This window comes from Delphinapterus leucas, chromosome 3 (genome assembly GCF_059928025.1).
Source record: "Delphinapterus leucas isolate spDelLeu-1000000601 "Yukka" chromosome 3, BTC_Dleu_Yukka2, whole genome shotgun sequence".
In the NCBI taxonomy this organism is placed as follows: Eukaryota; Metazoa; Chordata; class Mammalia; order Artiodactyla; family Monodontidae; genus Delphinapterus; species Delphinapterus leucas.
The window spans coordinates 41901560-41915595 of record NC_143131.1 but is presented as its reverse complement, the minus strand read 5'-3'; the positions used below and the strand labels follow the sequence as shown (position 1 = coordinate 41915595).

Sequence of the window (14036 nt, the reverse complement as noted above, 5' to 3'; positions counted from 1 at the left end):
CAATCTTTACTGTCTGTCAAAAGTGGTTCTGAAAGTCAAGAGCATAATAGACTCAATTTCATTCATACGTATCCACAACGTTGGGAAGGCACAATGAATATGGAGTTCTCGAAGACTGATCTGTGCACATTACCATACATAATATGTTTGACATCTGTACTTCCTGACTTAGCTTGGGTTCAAGCTGATAATATTTTAATAGAACCTGACGGCAGGGAAACCCGACTGACAGACACTCCCTAAACTCGGGATCTCCTTATCCTCCTGTTTTTCCACTTAAATATCATAAAATAAGAAGCAAAATAAGGCAAACCAGATGGAAACATTTTTCATGCTTAAATGTTTGTGACTCAGTGGAAATTATTTCCTTATTTTTTCAGCCCCACTGTTGCTGGAGGACTTGATTCAGTTTGGTTCTGGACCATTCCATACACAAGCAGCACCTCTAGTTACCATGGAAATGAATGAGCACATCCTCACCTATCCTTGGGAAAGCATTTTGCCAATAATTAAACAAACTCAACTCTAATATTCTTTATTGTTTTTGTTGCTTAAAGCTGCACCTTGATTTACCACCATTTTACAAAATTAATTGCTTATGGCAATCTAGTCTACTTACTAATGATTTAAAAATCCTTCTTTTTCTACTGCAAATGCCACTCCATTAAATGTGAGGGATTGAAACTGAATGAATAAAGGGGTAGAACACAAGGAACTCCTTCCTTCAGTTCCTGATTCTATCATGCCCCCATAGTTAATACAGCCTATTTCCAGTTACAAAAAACCATGAAGATTTTTAACAGAAGCAAATCACTTATTAAATGGATAGCAGTGTCATTACAGAAATATGCCTTTATTTTGTTGTTTCACTATTAAGGTCATTATGACTTTATGAAAAATTAAGCACAACTTCGCAAGACATGAATATATTTTGAGAATTCTATTGACTACAGAACCGAAGAACAATCAACTGTAAAGAGAAATAACTGATGTTCTGCTTTTCTTTTCATGTTATGTAAGCTAGAAAAGTAGTGAATTCTATTTTGTTTACAAGTAGTTGTTCAATGCCTAATTAACTATGGTTACTTAAAAACAGACAACTACATTAGAAGAATTCCTTTAAACTCTTTTACTTTTATAATGCATGAAACACTTCTGTAGATGGACATTTTTCTCAGGTAGGAAAAAGTTACATTTACGTATTAGAGCCATTAACTGACAATAAATTTAAAACAAGAACAAAAGAAATCCCCTGAAGGTTAAGTTTAATTATTCAGATTATTTTTTTCCAAGAGGGATTACTTGGGAGAAAATTATAAACCTTCAGAAGCCCAAATTTATTTGATGAAAATATACCAATTTAATTCATAAATATAAACTTAATGTGATTTTATTATAAAAACATGGGTATTGAATATAAAAACAATTTCATCTCCTTTATTGGCTAAATCATGTAATTATTGTTCTCTTACTCAGAAAGTGGTATCCTCTGTTTATGATCAGGCACACTGTAGATGTTAAATAGCATTGTTAAAAAGCGTTCTTTTGTTTTGCTTTTTTTTTTTTTTTTTTTTTTTTTTTTTGTGGTACGCGGGCCTCTCACTGCTGTGGTCTCTCCCGTTGCGGAGCACAGGCTGTGGATGTGCAGGCTCAGCGGCCATGGCTCATGGGCCCAGCCGCTCCGCGACATGTGGGATCCTCCCGGACCGCGGCACGAACCCGTGTTCCCTGCATCGGCAGGCGGACTCTCAACCACTGCGCCACCAGGGAAGCCCCTGTTTTGCTTTTTTTACCATTTCAAAAGATCAGGTCATGGAGACAAGGCAAATAACAACAGAAAAAAGAAAAAAACTAGATAAAAGAATAAAATTACAAGTAATTCTTCTATAAAGAAAACAGAATTAGAAATCTAGTTTCCCAAGAGACAGAGAAAAAAAAATAACTCATGAAGCAAGACATTGGTATTGAACCCACTTATCACTTAAGGGCAAGAATCACAGAATCAGAAATATACGTGTAATATAATAAACCAATGTTATCTCAATGAATAATAAAGCTAAAAAACCCCATATATTGCTACTGATTGTATGACAATACACCACTGTTGTATTGCAGTAACATCCACTCCTGCTACACTAAATTATAATTAAATAAAAGAATCTGTAGGTTTAACTTCTTACTTGTGCATACTCTTCCCTTATAGTCTTGCCACTTCCATGATAAATGTACACGGCTCCCCCATGATCATCTTCCAGGGGTGCTCCTATCACGATGTCATTAAATCCATCAAGATTGAGGTCTTTCACAGCAGAAATAGCTGTTCCAAAACGAGCTCCACATGGTTCATTTTTGTTTTCCTTTGTGCATGAATTGTGCTTCAGAGACGAACAGCAAGTCTGCTTCATGGGTTCCAGGCTCATTTGATATTCAAACCTTGTCTGGAAGAAAGATAAACAGGATACTTATGGATTTCTGTCATTACTACAGCAGAGCGAAGTTTCTAAGTACATACTAAATCAGTGCTACTAAAAACCATTTGTACCTCAATGGTAAAGTTTGTAAAATTTCTTAAAAAGTGTGTCTATCTGAGAGCAAAGTTAGAGATTTCAAAGAACAGACTGTAGAAATGTGGGAAAGATGATGTACTGAGGATTTTAATGGATTCTCCTTTTAATGTAATCAAGTGAGTACATAACTCACAGCAGCTTTTTAAAGCTGAAGAGCTGAATTTTAAAATCCTCAATTCGTGTCACTATCCTTTCTTCACCCATTATTGTGCTTTTTGGAAAAGTCTCTCTCTATTCTCCCCTATAAAGGACGGAAAGTGCTAGCAATGATGAACAGGAACAGATTTTCTTGGGAAAAACAGCACAGGGCCAAAAAAATGTTGACAGGACGAATCAAAAAGATGATAGGAAGAAAGATATGTAATTTATGATTTAAAATAATTAATATGGGAAAGACTCTAATAATTTAACAAGCTAAATAGATACATCCCAACTTTGCAAAAAATCTAATGAAGATTTTTTAAACATCAAAACATCAAAAAATTTTTCTAATGAAGAAATCAAGAATTATTTCGCTTAGCAAATGATGGCTAAAGTTAGGATCAGAGAAACAAAATCTCACTGTAGCAGAGTGAAGTATTCCAAAGACCATAGCAGTTTGCTCAAAGTCTTTGGTGTCACTGCCTTAAAAGTCAGTGTTTCTCCACAGTCTCTCCCCCTTCCCCCTTTACACACACACACACATACACACACACACACACACACACACACACACACACACAGCTTGAACTGTTAATGTGACCCACCTCTAGACCAGAGCTCATGAATGGTTGCCCTGTGAATTTAGCAATTTAGTGAGATTTATTTATCTTTATTCTATATACTCTTTAAAAAGTTCACATTTACAAGCAGAAAATATCTAACGGTTTGAACTACTTTATCAGAATTCTAAATGTTCGTTTAGAGACTGAGGAGTTAAGTGAGGTAGGCTGGCCCTGAAAGCTTCTTTGCTCCTTTTGCTGAAGCGAGTGAAAAATTAGAACAACATTATTAATTGAAATTTTAAGAAAGAAAGATTCTCCCAGATTTCAACCAAAGTTATCAGGTTACAGTTACCATTACCTGATTCAGAGCATAGATGTACACTTTTCCTTGTTCCTCCTTCTCTGTTCCCATGAACATGGGAGCCCCGACCAGAAGAATGTCAGTATTAGAATCTTTATCAATGTCAATTGTTGTCAAAACACTTCCAAAGTAGGAACCGATCTAGGACACAAGACAAAACAGAACAAAACAGTCTGATGAACATCAGAAATTCTCAAGGAAACTAAAAACCTGCATTTCTCTTACTTATACCAATTGAGAAGAGTATTTGGGAATCAGATGACAAAGGAAATGAAATATAGAAACTGATGCTACCTGAGAGCTCTTTATTGGCTCTTGCATGAAGCTAATGAATATTAGGTCCATCCTGGGGGATGAGCAGTTGTCATAGATTCTGTAGCTTGAGAATAAGAGAAAGGATTTCCTCTGTATTTCACCCTAACCTCTCTTCTCCACAAATCAGAAAAGATCAGTAATAATACAACAATTTTTTAAGGAAATAAATGAAATAAACAATAGAAGGCATTCCTGAATGGCTTCAGTATATGTTTAAATACACCATGAGGAACTGAATTATCTCGGAACACTGGGGCAACATATTTCACCTTAGAGTCTTAGAAGACTGTCTACTCAACAAAATCGCTAAGTCTTGTCCCAGCAGCTATGAGAGATAGAGAAATATAAAAGGATTGCTGGGGGACCATCCTCTAGCGGGACTGTATTTTCTCTTTAATGATAGGGATGAATTTTAGGGAAATCCAGGGTACTTGTGCTTCATTATCCAAGTGCAATAACCTTCTCAAATGTTGACCTGTGTTTGATATTCGACGTGCTGTATAATTTTCTCCTTGAAATCTCCTGTCATCTTCCATGACTTTACTTTTGCTCTTCTGATTCTGCCACTGTATCACAAACCATTCTTTCTTTCCATTTTGCTGGCTCCTTTCTCTCCTTCCATTCCCTAGATTTTGGCCTTCCCTGACTTCAGACATGCAACCATTCCCTTCCCTTAGATGACCAATCCTTCCCTACCAATTCCCACTATCTCAAATGGCAAATGCACTCCATCTTCCTTCTCAAGACTCCCAGTTCTACATTTCTACACATAGCCAGACAGCTGCTAGACATTGATTTTTTTGAATGTCCTTTTCTCACAGGCTTATGAAAGGTTTCAAAGGTCTTTGTTTTAGGTTGAATTAATTACAAATGTTAAATAAAATGTTGTAAGATCTGGCAATATTGGGTCTTCATTCCCACATGGCAATAGCCGTCTGAAGCTGAGTAGGGGCTAAGCCCGTAGATGGTTCACAAGCTGCCCAGCCCATGCCTCCCACTTTCTATTGTCTTCTGTCCAGCAGCTTTTTTATTTGCTTACCTCCCTGCCACCTGCAACCATTTGGATTTGCGCTCGCTGTTACAGAAAACATGTCTAAAACCAAATACCATTTAAAAAATATCTAAACTGCTTGAGTTGCTGACATTCTTTCTTTTTTCTGAATTTTATTTCATTTATTTTTTTATACAGCAGGTTCTTATTAGTCAACCATTTTATACACATCAGTGTATACCTGTCAATCCCAATCGTCCAATCCAGCACACACACACCCCACCTCTGCTTTCCCCCCTTGGTGTCCATACGTTTGTTCTCTACATCTGTGTCTCAATTTCTGCCCTGAAAACCGGTTCATCTGTACCATTTTTCTAGGTTTCACATATATGCGTTAATATATTTGTTTTTCTCTTTCTGACTTACTTCACTCTGTATGACAGTCTCTAGACCCATCCATGTCTCTACAAATAACCCAATTTTGTTCCTTATTATGGCTGAGTAATATTCCATTGTATATATGTACCACATCTTCTTTATCCATTTGTCTGTCGATGGGCATTTGGGTTGCTTCCATGACATCGCTATTATAAATAGTGCTGCAATGAACATTGGGGTGCGTGTGTCTTTTTGAATTATGGTTTTCTCTGGGTACATGCCCAGTAGTGGGATTGCGGGGTCATATGGTAATTCTATTTTTAGTTTTTTAAGGAACCTCCATACTGTCCTCCATAGTGGCTGTATCAATTTACATTCTCACCAGCAGTGCAAGAGGGTTCCCTTTTCTGCACACCCTCTCCAGCATTTGTTGTTTGTAGATTTTCTGATGATGCCCATTCTAACTGGTGTGAGGTGATACCTCATTGTAGTTTTGATTTGCATTTCTCTAATAATTAGTGATGTTGAGTAGCTTTTCCTGTGCTTCTTGGCCATCTGTATGTCTTCTTTGGAGAAACGTCAGTTTAGGTCTTCTGTCCATTTTTGGATTGGGTTGTTTGTTTATTTAATATTGACCTGCATGAGCTGTTTATATATTTTGGAGATTAATCCTTTGTCCATTGATTCATTTGCAAATATTTTCTCCCATTCTGAGGGTTGTCTTTTCATCTTGATTGTAGTTTCCTTTGCTTTGCAAAAACTTTTAAGTTTCATTAGGTCCCATTTGTTTATTTTTGTTTTTATGAGTTGCTGACATTCTAATCATGGCGCCCTTTCTCCCAGACTCCCAGGCTTGAAACTCAAATCACTCATGATTTACATTATTCGTGATACTCTCCTCAAGTGTTCATAAGCAATTTTTTTCACAAAATTTTACACCTCCTGTCTTAGAGACAATCAATAGAGTGATAATGGGCCTAAGATGTCACCCAAATGGTTTCTTTTACAATCTTGTCAATTCTTCCTTATTTATGTCTGCCACATCCCTTCCTTTTCTATTTTTATTGTTGATCTATCATTTCAGGTTCTTCTCGCCTCATCCTTCAGCTCCAACAAAAGCCTTGTTTTTTTATTGTTTATGCATTTTCTGATTATAAATGTTGTCAAAGGGCTAATAACACCCCCTCAGCTGGTAAAAGAGAATCTGACCTTTGGCTTATTCTAACTCTGTCCCCCTGGAAATATGATCATCATATTCAGCTATAACACTTAGCAACATTGAGTGTGGTGAAAAAAACCTCTGATTGGAACATTGCATTTAGGCTGGGTGGAACTATAAACACCCGATGGAGATAACATATTTTGGGCTTCCTAGATTGCAGTGACTCTTCTAACTGCATGCCTTTAGCAGGACCCAGGGAAGCTATGTCTATGGTGCTGTTACAAAAGATGTTGGCTCCTGCAGGGCTTTAAAGCCAGGGCAGCTCCTGCACCTGCTTTAAGTGTCTGTCTCTTGGCACCTCAGCTGCGCTGTTGTGCTGGGCTGCTTCCAGGGCTCCTACAGGGGAGGGAGGCCGGTGCTGCCCTGCCCTTCTGAGTAGTTTGTGTGAGTGTGTGTCGGGGGGTTAGTCTAGTGAGTTGGAATGTTTAGTGAAGCCCAAGAACGCCCCCATCCTATGAGGAATGTAGAATAAAATCTCATTCTAGAATACCTGGAAAATGCAGAAAACTATGAAGAAAGGAATAAAAATTACCCAAATTATCACCATTTAATAATAACCGACAACAGCACAGATGTTTCTTGCAGTTTAAAAAAGACTTATATATACTTATGTTTGCATATTGCATATATAATTTCTTAAACGACTTTTAATATTCAATATTATCTAATGAGAATTCTCTGACTTTACACATTACAAATTATTTCCCATCACCTCCAGGGGAAATCCAAATTCCTTAGTCTACCATTCAAAACCTCACACAGTTGGGCCCCACTGGCTCTTTCACTGTGCTTTCTACCTATCTGCATTCTGTCTTTCTTCTAGACTAGCCCACATTTTATCTCTTATTAAGACTTTCTGTGCCATCCTAGCTTAAAAGAATCTTTCTATGTTCTGAATTTACTGTCTGTGGCCCTGGCACTTTCATGCTTATTAATGTTTTAGATTTCTTTGCTTGTGTATATGTTTGTACATCTGTATCTACATCATTATCTACACATCCTACACCTACCTCCATCCAGCTGAAATATTACTGATGCCAAAGACAGAGACAGTTTAGATTCCTCCGAGGAACTTAACATGGGGCCCTGTTCACAGTGCATGTTGAATATGGGGGTACTGTTTTTTAAAAAGTTTAGGACAACAGACAGTTTAATTTACATAGATAGAGTGTGAATGGATTAACTTAAAACAATGATTTTGAAGTTCACCTGTTCTCCATGGAGTGTCTGGAGAATCCTGATGTCTCCATCCTCCATCCTGTAGATGACCACCTGGCCTGTATGATTGTACCGTGGCTGTCCGGCAATGTAGAGCACATCTCCAGAAACAGTGGCAGAGTTTACTGTGTAACCTAATGAAAGACAGACGCTAGATATACTCACTGCCCCCTTGGAGCTTGCATGGAATAAATTAAGATCCATTTTAAACGGTTGGGAGAATCATTGTTATATGTTTATATGGACTTCTCTTTTTTTGAAAATAAATATATATACTTTAATGCAGGAAAGTTTGTTTAGGTAGAAGCTTTTAGTGTGCTCCCTAATTATCTACCACAACTGCTTCATTCTGAAAAGGTATTTTTCCCCAAACCTCAGTTTTTCATTGTTTAAAAGCACAAATGATATAACATTGACAGGAAAAGAAAACACACACACACACATACAAAACTCTCGCAATCTCAATTTACCCCTTTGAAATAAATCAATTGTATTTCATTTGGATGCATGTGTCTGCGCTATAGAAATCCATAACTTTATACAGTTGTAATCATAGTAAATGTAAACGTTTTCTGTATTGCTGCCTAGGTTTTTAATTGTAATTTTAAATGGTTGAAGCTTCCTTCTCAGTTAAGGTATAAATGCCTTGTGTTTATACCATAGGACCATTCCCCGTTGGAATGGTGGAATTTAGGTGGTTTTTAAATTTTTTGGCATTACACTTAAGCCTGCAAAGACATCTTTGAGTATTTAATTTTTTTCTTTCTTTTGGATTTTTTTTGATGACAAATTTCAAGGAATAGATTACTGGAGCAAATTTTTAATGGTTCTTATAATCTCTGACAAATTGTTTCCAGAATATTTGTACTAATTCATTCCATGAACAGCCACTGGAGAGAGTAGTTTAACCAAATTCTTACAAACATTAGGTACATTACTTTTATTTAAAATTGTGGATGCTGTAATAAATGTTAAACAATATCACCTTGCTGTGATTTAAATTTTCATTTGTTTGATTAAAAGTGATCTTGAACAGTTTTTCACAACTATTCCTCTTTTTAAATTGGGCCTTCATGACCTTTACAATTTTAAACTGTGTCTTTAAAGCAGATTATTATTAATTTTTGAGTGAAGAATTAGATTTATTCTTTGTATCTCTAGAGAACAGAGCTAAATCAATAGATAAAAATTACCACGTGGAGATTTCAACTCTACAGAAGGAAGAAATGTTCTAATAACCAGAACTATCCATCAATTGGAGTAGAAGGCAGATTATTTTTCCAAATGCCACAGAATAGCATTTTTTACTGAGAAAAAGATTATATTGATAACTTACTTACCAAGTATTTTACCATAAGATAATAGTTCCACTTTCTTTCAAAACTTTAAGAGGAACAGCAGTTTTGTACTGAAATATGTTTATTCTTACAAGTCCTAAAGGAACACAATTCCTCAGCCATATTCCCCTTCATGAATATTTTTCTCACATTTTCATTTTTCAACTTAGAGCTTTTTTAAAAATTTACTATACATAATAGAGACTGTAAAATATTCTTTTTCTAATGTGTAATGTGTTATATTTTTATGTTACTAACCACAGTATTGCTTAAAAAATAAAAACTTTAGGGTCATGTTTATACATAAATAAAATGGAAAAGAAGACTGTGCAAAACAAAGGTTGTATTTCATGCAGCTCTATTAGAAATATTAAGAAGAGAGTGGGGTGAGTGGGGTGAGAGTACACAGCGATTTTTTTTTTGCAATTTTCAGAGCTATGAATGCAAACTGATAAAAGAACCTTTAAAAAATAAGTTGAAAATTATGTCTGAGGCTTGGAGTTGTGTGATTATCTACTTGACTTTGATGATGCGCAATTGATTACTAAACCGTTAGCTGAAATCTTCACAGTGACAATAACAACCAGTCAGGTAGTCCTGGTTGAAGCTCAGGCATCTAAAGACAATAAAGAGAAAGTGAGAACAAGGGCCCAGTAAAGTCTAGTCGTAATAGAAGGATAATCATTATAAAGATTTAAAAGCTTAATATCACTTTCTGAAAAGGAAAGGCACATGATTGAAGAGAAAGGAAAATTGATGGCATGGTTCTGTGTGTAGATTTATAAAGAGTAAATCCTGTCAGCTCTCACGATCCACTCCTTGGGAAAAGTGCTAGGATCTGGTGAGGTAAGGGGAAGCAGGTAGGATCTGACTTGATGTCATGAATTGGCCTCACATCTTTACTTTTCCTCGTGAATCAGTCTAGCGTGATTAGAAATCAGCAAACTGTGGGTGGGGGAGGTAGGGAACAGGATCTCGACTGTATTCTCACCAGCAAACCCACTTGCCGAGTGCATGTTGGCAAAGGGCAGTTACTGGGCTATAGAAAGACAGGTGGATGATTCCATCCTGAGGGAGGTTGCACAGCTTCAGTTCCTGCTTCTTTCTGATTATTATTGGTTACTATGGGATTTTTTAATAAACTGTCTACCTCTCACTTTTCTTCTTCAGTAAGAATTTCCATAGTCTAACAACTTTCAATCCACATGGATTGGGAGAACACATTCAAACTCTTCTTAATGTGTAACCTATACAAGGAAACATTTTGAAAGCTTAATTTTAGATTTAGAATAATATTTGGGGGAAAAAAAGCTATTTTTCTCCCCTGACCTCTTTCTGAGTGCTTTTCTATTTTGGACGAAATCTTACATATAACAGACTTTATGTTGGCAAAATGTCTAAAGCACCAACCTGTGACTAAGATAATGAAAGGATTTCTGAAACAAACCAAAAAAACACATCATCTGAGCAGACTGTAGACAACATACCCCCAAATTTCCTTTTCTGGGCAAACAGGAGTCATGTATTATAAATACTGTGGTCAGAAATGAAGGTTGTCTTAACTTTTTTTGCTTACAGCAGTATCTTTCAGTCTTGAATTCTCTAAGTCTGCTCTAAGCAAATCATTAACCCAAGGTTTTTGAGAATAACAGATTTAGGGTTCTTTAAGTTTATTTGTTTTTAAGGAATTCAATGATAATCACTCAGAATACCAAAATTACTATAGTGCTATTTATAAAATAACATTATTATTTAATATATTATTAAATATCGTGTTAAAGTGTGTGAACTTCCTTAGAGAAGTGACAATGTCGCTCACATCTTTGTGGACTTCAATGTCTTTGTGGGCAATGTCTTTAATGTTCTAACTATTCAATACTAATTAGTAGTAGTATTAATGTCAGCTACTCTTAGTAGGTATATAATACACCTGTATTAGTTTTCTATTGCTGTTGTAACAAATTACCATAAACTTGATGGTAACACATTACAAATATATTACCTTTTAAAGTTAGAAATCAGACCTAGGTCTCCCTGGGCTAAAATCACAGTGTTGGCAGGGCTGGGTTCCTTCTGGATGCTGTAGAGGAGAATCCATTTCCTTGCCCACTGTGGTTTCTAGAGACCACCCACATTCCTTAGCTGTGGCCCCCCTTCTCCATCTTAAAAGCCAATATTGCATATCTCTGACCATTTTTCTATAGTTCTATCATCCTCTGTCCACATCCAGGAAAGCTTCTCTGATTTTAAAAATCCATGTGATGAGATTGGGCCCAGCCAGGTATCTCAGGATAATCTCCTCATGTCAAGATCTTTAACTTAATCACATCTGCAATGTCCCTTTTGCCATATAAGATCTGGATCTTGGGATTAGGACATGGACATCTTTAGGGCATTGTTCTGCCTATCATAATACTAATAATAAGAGGAATGTTTTCTATACAATATTACATAATATACAACAATAGACAATACCTACTGAGGGTCAGCTGTCTGTCAAGCACAACACTAAGCACCTTACAGGTATTATTTAATCTCATTTTCATAACAACCCAAATTTTATATATATTTTTTAATAAATAAGCAAATTGAGGTTTTGAGGAATAAGGCAATTTGTCTAAAGTCATAACCAGGGGCAGAGTCAGAAAACAAACTCAAGATTCTATGATCTAAGAGTATCTCTGTACTGTCTGACTGTATACACAGTGCCATAACCACTTCAAGTCACTTCAAGTATGATGGGATCAGCAGCTTTATAATTTTTATTTTTATGGGTTCATGATGTTCCATTAAGTGGATTTACTATTTACCACTTACTTAACTATTCCCTTATTTTTGAACATTAAGGATATGCCATTTACCTCAATAAAATACTATGAAAACAACTGTTCCCTTGGCATTCTTAAATAATTGGATTTTTTCTTTAGGTTAGATCCTCAGAAATGAAATTTCGAGGTCAAGGTGGTGTAAACATTTTTATGGCTCTGGATACACACTGTCAAACGACTTCCCTAAAAAGTTATATTACTTTATATGCCACTGTTACATATGAGGACAAATGTTCTCAGATTCTTCTATCTAGGGTGGAAAGAAACCGCCGGTTAAACTGGTTCTTGATTTCAAGGTATTTCACATAGAACAGTCTCATAGAATCTTAGAACATGAAGAACCTTCAGAAATTATTTAACCTGAGATTGGTTCAAGATGGAGGAGTAAAAGGACGTGCTCTAAATCCCTCTTATGAGAGCACCAGAATCACATCTAACTGCTGAACAATCATTGACAGGAAGACACTGGAACTCACCAAAAAATATACCCCACATCCAAAGACAAAGGAGAAGCCACAATGAGATGGTGGGAGGGGTGCAATCACAATAAAATCAAATCCCATAACTGCTGGGTGGGTGATTCACAAACTGGAGATCACTTATACCACAGAAGTCCACCTACTGGAGTGAAGGCCTTGAGCCCCATGTCAGGCTTCCCAACTTGGGGGTCCAGCAATGGGAGGAGGAATTCCTAGAGAATCAGACTTTGAAGGCTAGTGGGATTTGACTGCAGGACTTCGGCAGGACTGGGGAAAACAGAGACTCCACTCTTGGAGGGCACACACAAAAAAGTGTGCATATCGGGACCCAGGGGAAGGAGCAGTAACCCCATAGGAGACTGAACCAGACCTACCTTCTAGTGTTGGAGGGTCTCCTGCACAGGTGAGGGTGGCTGTGGCTCACCGTGGGGACAAGGACACTGGCAGCAGAAGTTCTGGGAAGTACTCCTTGATGTGAGCCCTTCCAGAGTCCGCCATTAGCCCCACCAAAGAGCCCTGGTAGGCTCAAGTGTTGGGTCACATCAGGCCAAACAACCAACAGGGAGGGAACCCAGCCTCACCCATCAGCAGACAAGCAGATTAAAGTTCTACTGAGCTCTGCCCATGAGTGCAACAGCCAGCTCTACCCACCACCAGTCCCTCCCATCAGGAAACTTGCACAAGCCTCTTAGATAGCCTCATCCACCAGAGGGCACACAGCAGAAGCAAGAAGAACTACAATCCTGCAGCCTGTGGAAAAAAAACCATATTCACAGAAAGACAGACAAGATGAAAAGGCAGAGGGCTATGTACCAAATGAAGGAACAAGGTAAAACCCCAGAAAAACAACTAAATGCAGTGGAGATAGGCAACCCTCCAGAAAAAGAATTCAGATTAACGATAGGGAAGATGATCCAGGACCTCGGAAAAAGAATGGAGGCAAAGATCAAGAAGACGCAAGAAATGGTTAACAAAGACCTAGAAGAATTAAATAACAAAAAAACAGAGATGAACAATACAATAACTGAAATGAAAAATACACTAGAAGGAATCAATAGCAGAATAACTAAGGCAGAAGAACGGATAAGTGACCTGGAAGACAGAATGGTGGAATTCACTGCTGTGGAACAGAATAAAGAAAAAAGAATGAAAAGAAATGAAGACAGCCTAAGAGACTTCTGGGACAACATTAGATGCAACAACATTCACATCATAGGGGTCTCAGAAGGAGAAGAGAGAGAGAAAGGACCTGAGAAAATATTTCAAGAGAATATAGTTGAAAACTTCCCTAACATGGGAAAGGAAATAGCCACCCAAGTCCAGGAAGGGCAGAGAGTCCCAGGAAGGATAAACCCAAGGAGAAACATGCCGAGACACATAGTAATCAAGTTGGCAAAAATTAAAGACAAAGAAAAATTATTGAAAGCAACAAGGGAAAAATGACAATTAACATACAAGGGAACTCCCATAAGGTTAACAGCTGATTTCTCAGGAGCAACTCTAGAAGCCAGAAGGGAGTGGCATGACATATTTAAAGTGATGAAAGGGAAGAACCTACAACCAAGATTACTCTACCCGGCAAGGATCTCATTCAGATTCGATGGAGAAATCAAAAGCTTTGCAGACAAGCAAAAGC

General features: G+C 37.3%; 1 protein-coding gene across 1 annotated transcript in view; it reads right to left on the bottom strand.

The window, feature by feature from the left end:
- Window positions 1-14036, bottom strand: part of ITGA1 (integrin subunit alpha 1) — a 174910-nt gene that overhangs the window by 44696 nt on the left and 116178 nt on the right. The window contains exons 12-14 of the mRNA XM_022597745.3: window positions 7748-7890; window positions 3630-3773; window positions 2181-2438 (exon numbers count right to left, since the gene is read on the bottom strand). Coding sequence (XP_022453453.1) covers window positions 2181-2438; window positions 3630-3773; window positions 7748-7890 — 545 coding nt within the window. The remainder of the gene's footprint in view (window positions 1-2180; window positions 2439-3629; window positions 3774-7747; window positions 7891-14036) is intronic.